Source organism: Cervus canadensis, chromosome 13, assembly GCF_019320065.1.
Source record: "Cervus canadensis isolate Bull #8, Minnesota chromosome 13, ASM1932006v1, whole genome shotgun sequence".
Taxonomy (NCBI): domain Eukaryota; kingdom Metazoa; phylum Chordata; class Mammalia; order Artiodactyla; family Cervidae; genus Cervus; species Cervus canadensis.
In genome coordinates, this window is record NC_057398.1 from 20403147 (window position 1) to 20422433 (window position 19287).

Consider the following 19287-nt stretch of genomic DNA (forward strand, 5'->3'; position numbering starts at 1 on the left):
ATTTTAATTATCATTCTTCATTCACAACCTATTATTAGTAAGGGGTTATGCATGGCCTGATTTGTAAATTAATCAGCTCATTTATCTTATTTGTCCTGCAATAAATATCTGTAAAACCATAATTCAGCCCTTAATGAAAATAATGCCAGTAACTTACATCCACCTATGTACTCCTTCCCTCCATGTCTCCTCAGTTCTCCCCAGCAAAGGTAAATACTTAAGTTGTTGTTAATCATTCTCTTTAAGGGCCTCCTTTAATCATTCTCTTTAAAGCCATGTTTAAATCCCAAATATCTCTAAAGAAAACCTCTGATTCTTGACAACTGTATTATGTTTCTTTTTAATAATCTTTCAATATAAAAAAATCCTTACTTTAAATATGAGGAAGGTTCAGGCTTAAAAAAGTCAAATATAAACTCACAAAGAATTACGTGGCAAATAAATAGGTGACATAGAAAGAGTTTAAAAAAAGGTCTTCTGTCTTTAATGAAAAGACCAATCTCTTCATTAAAATATTCTGCTTCTAAGATAAGGTGATTTTAAATACCAGATCAGCAATCAGTAATAAACTATAGCTCAGTACAGATATCAAGGTACTTCCTTACCATCTTTAAAATTAACTGTAATATATGCAATAAAAACAGGGCCCAATCACAAGTATAAAAATATTTGAAGGTTTTTTTCTTATCAATGAAAAAAATTAAAGAAGTAAGAACAAATGGAAGTCTGTAGACACAAACACACATACATGGTGCTCTTGGGTGGGAAAACTACATACTATAAAAAATTGCGATAGTTCTGTTGATTAAACAACAAATCGGAACTTAAAGTATTCCCATAATCTGAGAACATATTTGGTGGCTTAGTCGCTAAGTCGTGTCCGACTCTTGCAACCCCATGGACGTAGCCTGCCAGGCTCCTCTGTCCATGGGATTTTCCAGGCAAGAAAACAGGAGTGGGTTGCCATTTCCTTCTCCAAGGGATCTTCCAGACCCAGGAATCGAACCTGGGTTTCCTGCATCACAGGCAGATTCTTGCATTGTAGGCAGATTCTTGCATTGTAGGCAGATTCTTTACCAACTGAGTTATGAGGGAAGTCCCAAGAACACACTTATAACATTTAGACAAAATTGATTTATAAACATATAATTAAGACTGGAACATTTTTTAAGTCTAATACAAAAAGATTTCAGGGCGTTTTTTCATGAACATACAGCATTATTATTATTTTAAAGCTATCATTAATTGGGCTCTTACTAAAAAGTAGTTAAAGTGCTTGACACATACTATCTGATTTAATCCCTGTAACAATTTCATGATGTTTAAAAAACTAACTCTATTTTATTGTAAAGAAAATAAAGAATCAGTTATGTTATGTACAAATTTTTTTAAGAGTTTTTCTAAACTTTCATAATTAGAGAAAAGACTATTTCATTTTGCAGGAAAAAGCATCTTATTGCTTTTAGAAACAGAAAAATCTGTGAAATAAGAGAAACTGCACAAAACATTTAAAATAGACATAAAGACATTCCAAATATTTTAAACAAAAACACTACCATAAAACAAAATTACAAGCCAGCATCTTTGATGAATACAGACACAAAGATTCTCAACAAAACATTAGCAAACTGACTCCAACAACACATAAAAAAGACCATACACCATGATCAAGTTGGATTCATCCCAGGGTCAAAAGGATGGTTCAACATACACAAATCAATTAATGTGTCACACCACATCAAAAAAAGAAAAGACAAAAATCACATGATTGACTCAATAAACACAGAAAAAGCATTTGATAAAATTCAACATCCACTCATGATTAAAAACTCTTACAGAAAAGGGTATAGAAAGAACATATCTCAATATAATAAAAGTTATTTATGACAAACCCACAGCCAACATAATACTCAACAGTAAAAAGTTGAAAGCCTTTTTGCTAAAATCCGGAACAAGACAAGGATGTCCACTCTCACACTTCTATTCAACATAGCATTGGAAGTCCTAGCCACAGCAATCAGATAAGAAAAAAGTAATAAAAGGCATCAAAATTGGAAGAAAAGAGGTAAAAGTATCATTATATGCAGATGACATTCTATATATAGAAAACCCTAAAGTTTCCACACAGAAACCACTAGAATTGATAAATGAATTCAGCAAGGTAGCAGGATACAAGACTAACATGTAGAAATCTGTTGCATTTCCTTACACTAACAATGAAATATCCAAAAGGGAAAGTAAAGAATCCCTTCTAAAGTCACATTGAAAAAATAAAATATTTAGGAATAAATCTGACCAAGGAATGAATGACTTATAATGCTGAGAACTACAAAACTTATGCTTTGTATACAAAACTTAGTGCTTATGGAAACTGAAAATGATTCAAAAAATGGAACAACATCCCATGCTCTTGGATTGGAAGAATTAATATTGTAAAAATGGCTATACAACCCAAAGAATTCTATAGATTTAACACTTTCTCTATCAAATTATCCAAGGAGTAAGCATCTTTTAATTTCATGGCTGCAATCACCATCTGCAGATGCTTACTCCTTGGAAGGAAAGTTATGACCAACCTAGAGAGCATATTAAAAAGCAGAGACATTACTTTGCCAACAAAAGTCCGTCTAGTCAAGGCTATGGTTTTTCCAGTGGTCATGTATGGATGTGAGAGTTGGACTGTGAAGAAAGCTGAGTGCCGAAGAATTGATGCTTTTGAACTGTGGTGTTGGAGAAGACTCTTGAGAATCCCTTGAACTGCAAGAAAATCCAACCAGTCCATTCTGAAGGAGATCAGTCCTGGGTGTTTACTGGAAGGACTGATGCTGAAGCTGCAACTCCAGTACTTTGGCCACCTCATGTGAAGATATGACTCTTTGGAAAAGACCCTGATGTTGGGAGGGACTGGGGGCAGGAGGAGAAGGGGACGAGAGAGGATGAGATGGCTAGATGGCATCACCAACTCGATGGACATGAGTTTGAGTAAACTCCGGGAGTTGGTGATGGACAGGGAGGCCTGGCGTGCTGCATTTCATGGGATCACAAAGAGCTGGACACGACTGAGCGACTGAACTGAACTATCAAATTATCCATGCCATTTTTCACAGAACTAGAACAAAAAAAATTCTAAAATTTGTATGGAGCCATAAAAGACCCAGAATTGCCAAAGCAATCCTGAGAAAAAAGAGCAAAAGTATAGGCATAACCCTCCCAGACTTAGACAATGCTATAAAGTTACAGTAATCAAAGCAGTGTGGTATTGGCAGCAAAACAGACATATAGATCAAAAAAATAGAATACAGAGTCCAGAAAGAAATCCAGATACCTACGGGCAGTTAATCTTTGACAAAAGAGGTAAGGATATATAATGAAGAAAACACAGTCTGTTCAGCAAGTGGTGTTGGAAACGCTGGACAGCCACATATAAATCAATGAAGTCAGAACACTCCCTTAACACCATACACAATAAACGACTCAAAATGGCTTAAAGACTTAAATATAAGACATGACGCCATAAAACTCCTAGAAGAAAACATAGGCAAAATACTCTCTGACATAAACTGTACCAATGTTTTAAGTTAGTCTCCCAAGGCAAAAGAAATAAAAGCAAAAGTAAACAAATGGGATCTAATCAAACTTGCAAATTTTTTCACAGCAAAGGAAATAATTAACAAAATGAAAAGATAACCTATGGACTGGGAGAAAGTATTCACAAATGATGCAACCAAAAAGGGCTTAATATCCAAAATATGCAAACAGCCCATACAACTCAATAACAACAACAACAACAAAATCCCAATTAAAAAATGGGTAGAAGACCTAAATAGACATTTCTCCAAAGAAGATACACAGATGGCAACTAGGCAAATCAAAAGATGCTCAACATCACTAGTTATTAGAGAAATGCAAATCAAAACTACAGTGAGGTACCAATTCACAGTGGTCAAAACGGCTACCGTTAAAGTCTATAGATAACAAATGGCGGAGAGGGTGTGGAGAAAAGGGAACCCTCCAGCACTGCTGGTGGGACATAAACTGGTGCAGTCGCTATGGGAAACAATACTGAGGTTCCTTAAAAAACTAAAAATAGAGCTACCATATGATCCAACAATCCCATTCCTGGGCACATAACCAGAAAAGACAAAAACTATTTCACAAAGATACACACAGCCCAATGTTCACAGCAGTATTATTTATAACAGCCAAGACATGGAAGCAAATCGAATGTCCATCAACAGATAAATGGATAAGGAAGATGTAGTATGTGTGTAGTAGTCATTCCTTTGTGTGGAATACTACTAAGCCATGAAAAAGAATGAAATAATGCCATCTTCAGCAACAAGGATAGACCCAGGGATGATCATACGAAGTGACATAAATCAGAAAGAGAAAGACAAACACCGTATGATATTACTTATATGTAGAATCTATAATATAACAAATAAACTTATTTACTAAACAGAAACAGACCCACAGACAAAGAAAGCAAACTTATGATTACCAAAGGGGAAAGGGAGTGGAGGAAAAGTCTGGGATTAGCAGATACAAACTACTATTTATAGAATAAACAGCACAGACAACAGTATAGCACAGGGAACTATGTTTAATATCCTGTAATAAACCACAATAGAAAAGAATATGAAAAAGCATATATATATCTGAATCACTCTGCTTTATACCAGAAACTAACATTGTAAATCAACTGTACTTCTATTTAAAAATTTTAATTAAAAAATATTTTAAATATATACTGAAATCACATAAGAGAGAAATTTGTTACAACCGTTATTAATGTTACAAATAATTTGTTTAGTTCTCTCATTTCATACAACTAAATTTATCTCAAATAGAATATAATTAATCATTTCCAAAATAAATTTTTAAAATAATGAACTATAAGAATATATTTGTACTATTAAGATAAGTTTTCTACATAATCAAGAAACAAAGATGGATTACAAGCATGCTTTAGGGTTTGAGTAACTCTTTTAAATTGCTGAAATTTTATTTGAAAACCAAAATATTTGGGATAATTGGAAATGATTTTTATAACCTACAATGCAGAATAACTGAAAAAAAATACTGCTACATCTACTCAGATTCCACTTGATAGTCAAAAGAAACAGAAGAAAGTCTACTTGTAAAATAACCAAATCTTATATTACAAATATAAGCTATTTTATAGAAAAATGTGCCACTTCACTCATAAAAATATAATCATAATGTTATATACCTATTAAACTAATAATCATAAAAACTGGGCTTCCCTGGTGGTCCAGTGGTTAAGAATCCACCTACACAGTGCAGGGGACGTGGGTTTGATCCCTGGTGCAGGAAGATCCCATATGCTGTGAGGCAACTACGCCCAAGCACCACAACTACTGAGCCTCATGCCACAAGTACTGAAGCCTGTGCGCCTGGAGCCCATGCTTTGCAACAAAAGAAGCCACCACAGTGAGAAGCCCACGCACTGCAGGAACAGTAGCTCCTGGCCGCAGTAACGAGAGAAAGCCTGCACACAGCAACAAGACCCAGAGCAGTCAAAAATAAACAAAAATAAATCCTTTTCTAAAAACCATAAAAACTGTTTATTAAATAAGTATATAATAAGCACTGGGCATCCTGTTTCATTTACTATTTATAATAAGCCTACTAGATAGTTATCATCATCCCATACTTTACTGATGAGAAAAAGAAAGGTTATGTGAAACTTTCTCAGGCATATAACTAGACAACAGCACGTGTAAAATCCTGAAGCCACTAGTCCAACCCCAAAGATCTTTTCCTTTTCCTCACCCTATGCTATGAGTTAAACATAAAACTATAATAAACTAAGGCTTAATTACCAATCTGGTAAAGTCATGAGAGAAAACTGTACTCATAAATTGTTGTAGACATTATTGTTTTATAGCTTTCATGCAGAAAATCTTACAATATATAACGAACTACAAGACAATCGTATTCCACAATATAATCATTCCTGGTATACCCTTAAAGAAATAATACAAACCATGAAAAGGTGGGTAAGGCATGTACCCATAAGGAAAAATTGTAATGGAAAATATATATAAACAACGGAAGTGTCCAGTAGAGCCTTCTTCCACATTTAAATATAACAGATTACCAGAGTGTCCAATATCCTCAACATTTTCATTAATGGTCAGCAGATAGGAATGTAAATGAAATAGTCTTAAAAGAAAAGGAGGAAGATAACTTACACCATTCATAACCATTTCAAAAATAAACACACATAAAATGAGAAAAATAAGATAAATTTAAAGTGATATAGCCTATTTTTCTCTAAAGTTACTTGACATTATAACAAATTATTTTAAGTTTGAGCATATATGTGACCATGCTATGTAATATTTTGAAATTTATGCTAATACATTGCATTGACCTCATTATTCGTGAGACTTTTGTTTCCTGGTGATACGGAATGAACTATGTCACCCTAGAGTTTATATGTTGAAACCCTAGGCCCCAGTGTGACTGTGGGCCTTTAAGGAAGTAGTTAAGGTTAAAAGAGGTCAGAAAGGTGGTATGTGTGTTTGTCGCTCAGTCGTGTCCGACTCTGTATGACCCCATGGACTGCAGTCCCCCCGGCTCCTCTGTCCATGTGGGGTCCTAACCTAATAGGACTGGTGCCCCTATAAAAAGAGAGAGAGACTCTAGAGTCACCTGTGCACAGCGTAAAGGGCAAGTGAGAAGATAAGAAGAAGACAACCCTGACTACAAGCTGAAGAAGCCTCAGAAGAATGCTACGTGACCACAGACGTGTGTGTGTGTGTGTGTGTGTGTGTGTGTGTGTGTGTGTGTGTTTGTGCACACAAGCCTGCCCAGTCCTGGGATTGCTGATTCATATGGTAGTTTTATTCCTAGTTTTTTAAGGAATCTCCATTGTTGCTTAGTCGCTAAGTCATGTCCGACTCTTTGCAACCCCATGGACTATAATCTGTCCATGGAATTTTTCAGGCAAGAATATTGAAGCGGTTTCCATTTCCTACTCTGGGGGATCTTCCTAACCGAGAAATCGAACCTGCATCTCTTACATCTCCTGCATTGACAGGCACAGATTCTTTACCACCGGGCCACCTGGGAAGCCCAACAGTTATGAAGACTATATGGTATTTTTTTTATTTGATCTGTTTAGTTAATCCTCTTTTATTGGTTGCTTCAATTTACTTCCAATATAAAGAAAGCTGAGCGCTGAAGAATTGATGCTTTTGAACTGTGGTGTTGGAGAAGACTCCTGAGAGTCCCTTGGACTGCAAAGAGATCCAACCAGTCCATCCTAAAGGAGATCAGTCCTGGGTGTTCATTGGTAGGACTGATGTTGAAGCTGAAACTCCAATACTCTGGCCACCTGATGCGAAGAGCTGACTCATTGGAAAAGACCCTGATGCTGGGAAAGATTGAGGGCAGGAGGAGAAGGGGACGACACAGGATGAGATGGTCAGATGGCATCACCGACTCAATGGACATGGGTCTGGGTGGACTCCAGGAGTTGGTGATGGACAGGGAGGCCTGGCGCGCTGCGGTTCATGGGGTCACAGAGTCAGACATGACTGAGTGACTGAACTGAACTGATGGCAAACGTGGCGACATCATTAGACATGGGCCCAAAAGAGCTGGAACTATTTTTAGCTATAAGAAACACAAGTCTTACTTTTTTTTATATTGTATCATTTGATCTATACATTGTAGCAGGTAAAGGAATATATATTGTAGAGCTGGAGGGGTAAACATAGTACAGTAGTGAAACCTTTAAGCTTTTAGCTCTTCAATTTGGTATTGATCCTGAGTACGTATATTTCAGGGCTTCCCAGGTGGAGCTAGTGGTAAGGAATCCACCTGTCAATGCAGGAGACTTAAGAGACATGGATTCAATTCCCTGGTCAGGAAGATCCTCTGAAGGAGGGCATGACACTCCACTCCAGTATTCTTGCCTGGAGATGCAGGAGACTTAACAGGCACGGATTCAATTCCCTGGTTAGGAAGATCCTCTGAAGGAGGGCATGACACTCCACTCCAGTATTCTTGCCTGGAGAATCCCATGGACAGGGGAGCCTGGCAGGCTACAGCCCATAGCATCACAACCAGTCAGACATGACTGAAGCAACTTAGTACACATGCATGCATGGTATATTTCATTGCTTTAAGCATAAAATTACTGTATTTAGCTATTATTAGATATATTATTAGATACAAGGAATTATTACCTGTTTATGCTCAGAACATGCAAATGCTCAGAAAAAGTTCAGGCTCACAGAATTTAAGAAGAGAACATTATAATTTATTTACATTTTGTAATCATAATGAATTCAATAATTGGGTATCCTCTTTCTCTTTATTATTTTTTAAAAATTATTATCTATTCCCATATTTTCACTTTCTTAATAGAAATAATGTCAAATATATACTGAATATAGTAAATCAACTACACTTCAATAAAAATGGAAAAAACATTTTGACTGCAAAAAGTGAAAACACAATGTAAATATATATATATTAATTACTAAACCACTGCTATGTGCCAAACACTACTTTAAATGCTATAAATACATGCTATACTATTTAATGCCTCTCATATATTGCAGTTCATATGGAACAAGAAAAGTAACAAACACTAGTGGGTTTCAAATTTTAAAATATATTGATTTTCTGAAAGAGGTCTATATTCTAATAATCCCACACCTTACCACAATACAGTAACAGCAACTCTGATAAGAACAAGTTCTACTCACACAGCATTTGTGAACAAATACTACGTAAACTATAATTTACATAATATTTTCAAATTTCACTTTGTAAGGAAGAAATTACTAATCCACAAAAGTGTGAAGAGAAATTCAGAGATTAAATTTCACGAATGCAAACTGGCATAAGATAGAAGTAGAATTCAGATCTCCTGGGCCAACTGTATTCTTTCCCCTGTGGAGAATGAGAAATGAAGAAAGGTTCACAACTGCAGAAGTTTAGAAAACCACTTGGTAGACTCTAGGCTGGGTAGAAGCTATAGACCAAAGAGAAAAAGAAATCTCTACCCAGGTGGCTCAGTAGTAAAGAATCCATCTGGCAACGAGCCTGCTAATGAAGGAGAAGCGGGTTCGATCCCCTGGAGAAGGAGATGGCAACCCACTCCAGTATTCTTGCCTGGGAAATCCCATGGACAGAGGAACCTGGCAGGCTACAGTCCATGGGGTCGCAAGAGTGGGACACAAATAAGGGACTAAACAACACACAAGAATTAGCTCCAGTTTTGGCATTAAACAGTATCCTTCTGTTTTAAGAGTGTGACTCTCCACCTGTGAAGCACTCAAGAAATACCATACATAGCAACTGCTAAATAGAAACTGCTGATCTGACAGGTAGGAACACTATGTACTGTGCTTTACTTCTAGGACCTGAAATCCCTTAGCATAGTACCTTTCACTCCAAATATGTCTCTATTTGCATAATTATTATATGATTAGAATGTATAACATATTATGAAGTAATAAATATAAAATACTTATATCACTTTAAGTAGACCATAAATGTGTAAAAAGCTAGGAAACATTCTCAGATGATCTCATATATAAGTGGGCTGCCAACAGGTTGGTGAAGTTGCTAAAAACTGAAAGTTAACTACAAAAGTCCAAAAAGGATCATAAATACAAATATCAAAAAACAAAAAACAAAAAAAAAACCCTATAGATTTCTTTTATCAAATGTATGCATGTTAACCACTGGGAGGCATTAATTCTAAGAATTTCTCTTAAACTCTTACCCTTTGATGCTCCTTTACTTAGATCATCCTATGATCACCTGACAAGGAATAGACATACTAGTATCCAAGGAAATGCAATAATTTAGTCTCTAAAATATTTTAACAGGATGTTAATAGAGGCACATCAAGAAAGACTTTACTTTCAGTAATTATCTATAAACCAAGAGTAAGAAGAAAATATATTTCCTTAATAGTATAATTAACACTCACTGGGCAAAGGAAAATCTAAAGGGAAAACAAGGTTTAGGAGACATACTGAATTTTTGGCACAAATATACTTGGAAAATTACTCAATTTTTCACTGACATTATTTTTAAAGAAATTAAACTGTATTCTAGTATGAAAATTATTCAACAATTTCCACAATTTTAGAAAGAATTCAACCTTCTGCTGATGTGGTCAGTCTCATAATCAAAGATAAGATAAAGCCATATCCAAAAATGACCTCAACTCAATAGAAATATTATCAGTGTTAAGGTTTTCAAAAACAACAAAAAAATCAAACACAAGTCTTAACTCATAATTGAAGTAGTTCATCAGATAAGCTCAATCACATCCAAAGCAATCAGATAAAAATTTAAGGTTTCTTTTGGTAGCTTAAAATACTATCATCAATATAAAACATTTTAAAATAGAAACAAATCCTGAGTTTATTATAAATGTTGATGATTCTGTTACCTGAAATGAAGCAAACACAAAATTCTATTTTGTAAGCTAAATATTAAAGATTTGCATCTTTTCCTTCCATTTTCAAATTGTGTATTATCAAGACATGAGCAGATCAGAAGTCCCACCTATTAAAAGCTATCAATACAATCCAGCTCTAAATAGCTCTAATAACATTTGTCAATTTTTATGAAGAGATAATAGAAGGAATTCTCTTTTAACTCTCAACTTTGTCAGGAGGAGAAGATTTGATAATTTCTCCCTCTAAACTGCATTTACTGTACAAAAGTAGATCAATGGGATTAAAAAGGGTAAAAAACAAAACAAACCATATAATTTTACACAGGCCCCAAAATGAAGAGTTCAGAGTATAACATAATAAAAAAATTTCTTCTAAATCAATTTTTTACTATTAATTACTATCATTCATTGAGTTTAATACTTTTTAAAAATTGCACTGATTAAGTAAATTATTTTATAATGAGCAAATAGGATGTTTTATTCATTATAAAACACAAATAATTAAAATCCCTCTTCCCCCTTATTCATCACAATATACCTTCTCTTACTGGCTCATTGGTTGACTCTCCTTTTAGACTCAGCATCCTGGAGAAGCCATTGGAAAGAGTAGAGAAAATGCCACGGATGAAATATCCCTGCTGCTCAGACTCCACTGACCCCACTGAAGTCGGCCACCGTCTAACAAATCTGACACTGGAGCGGGGTTCTGGCTCTGAAAGAGATCTGCTGAATGGAACCCGAAGTGACCGAGTGTTTACCAGGTTCTGCTTCTCCATTGATGTTCCAAGGACTTTGTTGCCAGAGGAAGAAATATTATCCCCAACCATCTTTGGCAGGACCGCTTGTTGTTGTGGTTCATCCAAGTCTCCTTTATTATTTTCCAATTGCTCCCTTTTGCCCCCTTTCAACCTTAAGCTGGGGTGTGTTTGCCACCGATAAGCACCCAGTGGCTTTCCTAGACTGGAAACAGCCTGTTCATTTTTCTTCCTCTTGCTTTTCACTGGACCACGCCATGTATAACTCTTTAAGCTTGTTCCTATCTCTGAGTGTGCATAAGCAGGTTCTGAAAAAGATCTTCGATAGCTTGGAGGACACGGTGATGTTTGTCTCTTAAAGATGCTCATCTTCCACGACTCCATTTTTTAACAACTTCTTGAAACTTTAAATTTTTCGCTCTGCAGTCTTTGCAGTCGAACCACACTTGTCCGTGCAGTCCAAAACACTCAGCTGCTTAAGCAGCTTTCTCTGTGTGGCTTTGAACCACAGCAGATGTTGCTGCTTAACAACTGGTGTCATGTTTTTACCCCCATTTTCCCAGATCTCCAAAATTTCAGCAAGCACCCAAAAATCTCCTGTCTGAAGCAAATTATCTTCAGAATACAGCAAAAGAAGATCATCTCACTTCCTGCAGTAGGCTACATGTCTGCACTGAGTTTTCAGGAAATGGTTTTTTAAAAAAAATGAGAAGTGAAATAAAAGTGACAAAAAGTCCCCACAGACACCTTTGGGGACCAATAGCAGTTGAGTGTTCACTATGGGAATGATATTGGGTTAAAAACAGATTGTGAAAGTACTCAAGCCGACTTGCACACTTTCCAGAAGAAGAAGAAAAAACTTGCCTAAAAGCCGGCTCTCTAAGTGACAGCTCTTCAGAATAGGTTTTAAAGTTGGCATTTCAAGAAAATTCTTGCTATTTACACCACAGCTTCTCTCAAAGTTAATACTGTTTTACAACCAATAGGTAAAGTTTTGTGCAAGAGGCACTACAAAGATGAGGGAAAAAGGACAAAAGAATGCCAAAATATAAAGCCATTTTTAATGTAAACATACTAGGGAGAATTTTAAAAGCACAAGTGGACAGAAAAAAAGAAAAGGGATAGTGGATACTTGCTATGAGCAAGCAAAGGAAAAGGAAAATCTTAAGGCAACATCTTGTGGGAACTGGAACACAGGAAAGTACATACTTAAATGATTTCTAAAAGGGAAAAGTTTGCTTTATAAATCTAATTGGGATAAGTTGTCTGGAAAAATATTCCCTATCTATTTAACCAAAAAAATTCCTTTATTCCTCTTTATGCCATTTGCAACCTAAAAAAACAAAAAACGAAAAAAAAGGAGAGTGACTACTTAAAATTTTATTAAAGCAAAGTACCTTATATTGAACTAAGATCATGAATGCCAAGTTTTTTGCTGGTTAATTTTTTTTTCAACTGTCAGCTCATAAACTCCTGAAAGTAGGGGTTTCAAATGGAAAGCCTGACAGACTTAAGACCATCAATAAAAGAGATAAAACATGGCAATCAGATCACTTTGCAAGCTGCATAAAAAAATGATGATTTCATGTGGAAAACTAAAAAACCATCCATTTGTAGAATAAGTACAATGAAAAAACAGTTCTTAACTAAGTCTCTTTCTTATTATTGCCAAACAGTAAAGTCAGTAACATACCTATTCTTTGAAACACATTAAAATGTTCTAGTTATTTCCATTATCATAAAATAATGATCTCATCTTCATTTGTTTATGTAGTCTCTAAATTTACACATTTCTGTACTAAGGAAGTGCTGAAGTACTCAGCTTTCCCAAAAGTATAATAAATCAAATTAGAGTATATTACAATCATAAAATTTTCTCTTGGCTTAAAAAAGACACTTAGAAATGTGAATCTGAAAAAAAAAAAAGAAGAAATGTGAATCTGCAAAAAAGACAAAAACAATAAACATTAAGTTCTAATCCCTACTTATGACACATCACACAATCCACCAAAACTAATCTGTGATGGAAAATAAACCTAAATGTAAAATATAAACTGATGAAGTTTATAAAGGAAATCACAAGAGAATACTTTTGTGAACTGAGGATAGGCAAAACTTTCTTGGGATAAAACAAAGTCATAACCAGACTTCCCTGGTGGTCCAGTGCTTAGGAATCCACCAGCGAGTACAGGGGACCCTAGTTGGATCCCTGATCTGGGAAGATTCCACAGGCCGCAAGGCAACTAAGTGCAAGCACCACAACTACTGAACCTGCGTTCTGGAGCCCGTGAACCACACCTGCAGAGCCTGCACCTACAGCCTGCCCTCTGCGACAAAAGAAGCCATGGCAAAAGGAAGCCCACACACCACAACAAAGAATAGCCCCTGCTTGCCACAGCTGAAAGCCCAGACGCAGCAACGAAGGCCTACTGCAGCCAAAACTAAAATAAAATAAATTTTATAAAAAGTAGTAACCATGATAGGAAAAACATTAATAACTATGAATTCATAAAAATTACAACCTTAATATGTCTAGAAGACATTAAATCAATAAGCAAGCTACAAAATGGGAGAACATATTCACAATACAAACATCTTACCATTTGTACCACAAAATATAAACAACTCCTATAGCTTATTAATAAAAGAAAACACAATTTTTAAAAATAGGAAAAGAGAGTTGAACAGCCCCTTCACGAAGAAAGTTATATGAATGGTCAATAAGCATAGTGGGAAATGTACTCAACATCATTAGGACTGAGAGAAATGCAAATTAAAGCCAATAATGAGATATCACTCACTAAAATAGCTAACACTTAAACGGCTAATAACACCATATGCTGTGGTGAGGATGTGGAGCAACCAGAAATCTCATAATCAGTCATGAAGTCATGAAATGATACAACTGCCATGGAACAAATTTGACAATTTTATTTTTACAAGATAAACATACATTTATCCAATGCAAATCAGTTCCACTCATAAGCATTTACTCAAGAGAAATGAAAATACACAAACTTGTACTTCATGTTCACAGCAGCTTTATTTAAGATACCCATAAACTGAAAACAACCCAAATGTCTATCACAGTAGACTAGATAAACAAACTATGATGGTTTCATACAGTTGTATACAACTCAGCTATAAAAAGAATAAACTACTAATAACAAAACAATGTGAATGAAAACCACAGATATTATGCCAACAAAAGAAACTAGACACAAAAGAGCACATACTGTATGATTTCATTTCTACAGAGTTCTAAAATAGGCTAAACTAATTTTTAACAGGGGGAAAAAAATCAAGAAAGCAGTTGTGAGTGGTGGAAAGCATTATTAATAAGAAAAGGGCACCAGGAAAATTTCTAGGGTTAAGGAAATTTTCTTAATCTTGATATACATGTGAATATGGGTATATTTGTCAAGACTCATCCAATTGTTCTCAAGATTTATGCACTTTCCCATAATTAAGTTTTACCTTTAAAGAACTGCAAATTAACTACAGTTAGTAGGTTTACTTATCTAATATAATGGGTTAGCAATCCTGAAAGCACTTTCTTGAGAAAGTTGAGAAAAGGAGTAAATGCATTGAAGATAATGAATGAATATGGATGAATAAATACATACATACAGACATACCAATACTAGAACAAACCAACACTATACACCTCCAGACATGCTGAACTGTGAAAGAATAGCTTGTGATTTATTCCTGTAAAAAAAATAAATAAACAACCTAAATCTAATCACAAGCAGCATCAGAGAACCTTGAATTAAAGATCTACAAAGTAACTATACCCTTTGCTTCAAAAGTGTCAAAGTCAGGAAAATCAGAGAAAAGCTATAGAACTGTTGTAATTCAAAGGAGACTAAGGAGAAATAATGAAAAGTAATGCATAATTTTGGATCTGATCCTAAAATGGGGAGAAAAGCTATAAAAAACATTATTGGGATAACTGACAAAATCTGAATATGGACTATGGATTAGATAATAGAATCATATTAACATTAAGATTTCTCATTTCACTATGAAAGAGAATGTTATTATTCTTAGGAAATTCCCACTGAAGTATTTAGAGATCCTAGAGGCATGATGTTTCCAATTCACCCTCAAATAACTCAGGGAAAAACTACGCATATAAAGGTATATAAAATATGACCAAACAAACAGGGCAAACTGTACATAATTACTGAATCTAGGTAAAGGGTCCCTGGTGGCTTAGTGGTAAAGAATCTGCCTGAAATGCAGGAGACACAGGTTTGATTCCTGAGTCAGGAAGATCTCCTAGAGAAGGAAACGGCAACCCACTCCAGTATTCCTGCCTGCAAAATTCCATGGACAGAGGAGCCTGGTGGGCTACAGTCAGTGCGGTCACAAAGAGCTGGACATGGCTGAGCACTTGTGCATGTGCACACACACACACACACACATGTGCACATAGCCACACAAAGGGTACACAGGAGTTTCTGGTATGCTTGCAAATATTCTATAGGCTTGAAATTACTTCAAAATAAGACATTACACAAGTAAATTTTTTTAATTTCAAAACTACTTCCTTTGGGTCTGTAACAGATATTTTATTATTAGTACTGTAATGGTCCCTATTTCAGAGCATCTTTTGAGTAATACTAATAAGAAAATATCTAGTTTCACAGGTTTCGTGAGAGGGAAGTTAATCAAGATCACTCTATTGAAACACCTCAGTAAAAATTAAAACTACGATTTTGAGAAAAAGTTGTACTATAGGAGTAGAACTTAAGTCCCATAATTAACACTGTAAAATTCAGAGACTTGGTGTTAAATGAGAAAATACTTTTACACACTGAATAGGTAAGGTAAAAATAATTACACTAGCTTCTAAACTCATCAACCCAATTCTTTCAAGGAGCTACTACAATTCTTCTTGCCATAAACTTCCCTATTTAAAGGAATATGGAAGTGGAAAATATCAAACAGCACAGAAAAAGATTCAAGCAAAATTAGAAAGCAAAAGAAATACAGAGTGAGGAAGTGACAGTCTCTAAGTAGGAATAATCAAAGAAATGAAGAAGTTCACCTCTCTTAGAGTTGGCTAAAGTCAGATTTGGCAAATGCTTCAAATTACCTTCTATCATTATGATAGCGTAATATCATTTGTTAGTTATTTCTCCAAGTTTTGTCTTTCACCTGAATTTAAGACAATCACTTGACACCCTGCATTTTCTAAATTTTATCAAATGCATACAACAAATTTATAATTTTTAAGAAAATATTCCAAGTTTTATAATTTTTTAATTAGAAACAATGACACTACTACCACTGAACTACCACATTCATTATGAATCCTAATATAAAAACTGGCTGCTGATTCAAGTGTCTTAACAAGAACATTACTGCCACCTCAAGTATCAGCTAATTATTATTCATTTCCTTAATACATAATGTGTAATATTTAAAGCACAGCTTTAAGAATCACTCTAGTTTATTGGTATGGAGCCATTTTTAAAATGGCTATTGAGCACCTGCCACATATCAGGCTCTGAACTAAGACTAGAGGAACAAACAAGAACAAAACACAAACTGCCCCTGCCCTCCTGAAACTGCCAGCTCACCAGGAAGGATGAGAGTAGCAAAGGCAGTCTACGGAATGCTCGGCAAGTGTGATGCAAGGAAATGTTTAACCATGTCTGGGAAATAGATGGGGAAACAGTGGCAGACTATTTTTTGGGGCTCCAAAATCACTGCAGATGGTGACTGCAGCCATGAAATTACAAGATGTTTACTCCTTGGAAGAAAAGTTATGACCAACCTAGATAGCATATTAAAAAGCAGAGACATTACTTTGCCAACAAAGGTCCGTCTAGTCAAGGCTATGGTTTTTCCAGTGGTCATGCATGGATGTGAGAGTTGGACTGTGAAGAAAGCTGAGCGCCAAAAAATTGATGCTTTAGAATTGTGCTGTTGGAGAAGACTCTTGAGAGTCCCTTGGACTGCAAAGAGATCCAATCAGTCCATCCTAAAGGAGATCAGTCCTGGGTGTTCATTGGAAGGACTGATGCTGAAGCTGAAACTCCAATACTTTGGCCATCTCATGCGAAGAATTGACTCATTGGAAAAGACCCTGATGCTGGGAGGGGTTGGGGGCAGGAGGAGAAGGGGACGAGAGAGGATGAGATGGCTGGATGGCATCACCGACTAGATGGACATGAGTTTGAATAAACTCCGGGAGTTGGTGATGGACAAGGAGGCCTGGCGTGCTGCGATTCATGGGGTCGCAAAGAGTCGGAGCGACTGAACTGAACTGAACTGAAGGCACAAAGGATAGACCCAATTTCTTCCCAGATGCTACTGTTATACTCAATTCTACTATGTCATGCGACATACATTTCTAAAAATTGCACAATAAAATTTCAAGGCTTTTGAGGAAGGTGGGTTTGGGAAGAAACATTTAGAAACAATGACACATAAAAAAAGAAAAGCTAATAAAAACTGTAGGCCATTTTGCACATGTTAAATGGTTAAGAAAAGCCTAAATACTAAAATAAATACATCATGTTGCTTCAAAAAAACCCCTGAAGTTTGCCTGTAGAAGTGGGCATCAGAAGGGTTGCAGCTTTTTCGTTTTTGTGACATGATGGAAGGAGGGTTATCCGAAATCTAAATGACAGCTGTTAATACTTAAGTGGATGGATGTGGCTCCTAACAAGTGTGGGGAATTGAGGTGGCTGGTAGCTGGTCAATTTTATGCCCTTCAATATTTCCAACAGTATCATGCTTTACCTGGATACAGTTTTTGATATGCAGCTAACATTTCTCAACAAACGGCACATAAGCAAACACAAAATTCATATAATGCTCCAATTGTTCCCTACTATCCATCACATGATACACATCCTAATTTTTAAAACAATCATGACATAAAATACATTTCAATTAAAAATTTTTTTGAAAAACATCTGAAACATAAAATAATAATAATTCTCTTTTTCAAACATCAAAAATAAAGCATGATAGTAGAACTGACTATATCTTCTCTTTTCCATAATACTGATATGGTATTAAAAAAAAAAAAAAAAAACAGGTAAAAATATCAACAGGAGACCTTACCATTGGAAGGCACAATAAATGCACAGGGTTTGAAATAGTCCTTGAACTTAGTATATTCCACTCTTTAGTTAAAACTTTTCACTTTTTTATTTTCCTTCTCCTCAGAAAGACCAGAACAATAACAACCAAAGGATCAAACTCATGATGTGGGCACAAAGGACCAAGCACAAAGATAATGCAACAGATCTGCTTCGAGACCAATGCTTCTCATGCTGTAGGGTGTGAATGAATCACCAGGAGATTGAATCAAAATGTAGATTTTGCTTTAGTACACATGGGTGAGAGCCTGAAATTCTACATTTCTAACAAGCTGTAAGTGATCGTATGCTACTGATTCACGGGACAAATTGTGACTAACAAACTGTAGACGGATTTTTAAATAAAAGGACTAAAGGAATTCTCAAGGCTCCCATGAGATTCAGTCAAGTTCTTCAAAATAAAAAAATCATATTGGGATTTGAGGATAAAGTGAGAATATTTGCTTGAAATATTCTGTGAGATTGAGTATGTACATCACATAGTGACTTTGCTCATGGTAGTGCGCAGAGAATTAAAGATACAGAAATCCTAGCCAAACCTCTTCCTTGGAGACAGCAAAGACTATCTACAGCATATAAATAAAGCACAATCAAAAATTCAGCAATCTTCTGCATTTTAAGAACTGTGGCATTTTTTTTTTAAATGGAAGGAAGCAAGGGAGGGAGATGCAAATGACCATCTACAGGAGGATGCCCAAATAAATCACGGTACATACCATGCAAAAACAACCACATATATTTAAATGTGCTAGAAAAACACACATTTTTAAAGAGTGATTGCCTGTAGGGAGTGTAATGAGATATCACCTTAGATCTTTATGGTTTTATTTTTTAACTGTGAGTATATACTATAATCACAGTAAGAGGAAAAAACTTAAAACAGAAATTTAGGTGGTAAAAAGTCTAAGGGATAAGGTAGAAAAGCAATATATACTATAAAAAGTAGATC

The 19287-nt window shown here is 35.5% G+C and overlaps 1 protein-coding gene across 4 annotated transcripts in view; it reads right to left on the reverse strand.

Annotated features, from left to right (window-relative positions):
• The window catches only part of RASAL2 (RAS protein activator like 2), a 396573-nt gene that overhangs the window by 252224 nt on the left and 125062 nt on the right, over positions 1–19287 (reverse strand). The window contains exon 1 of one of the 4 annotated variants that reach the window (XM_043484887.1): positions 10998–12893. The exons of 2 other annotated variants lie outside the window; for them this stretch is intronic. In XM_043484887.1, the coding sequence (XP_043340822.1) occupies positions 10998–11598 (601 nt within the window). In that variant the 5' untranslated portion in view covers positions 11599–12893. Of the gene's footprint in view, positions 1–10997; positions 12894–19287 lie in introns of those variants that run through there. One more of the 4 variants, XM_043484889.1, reaches the window with a different exon arrangement.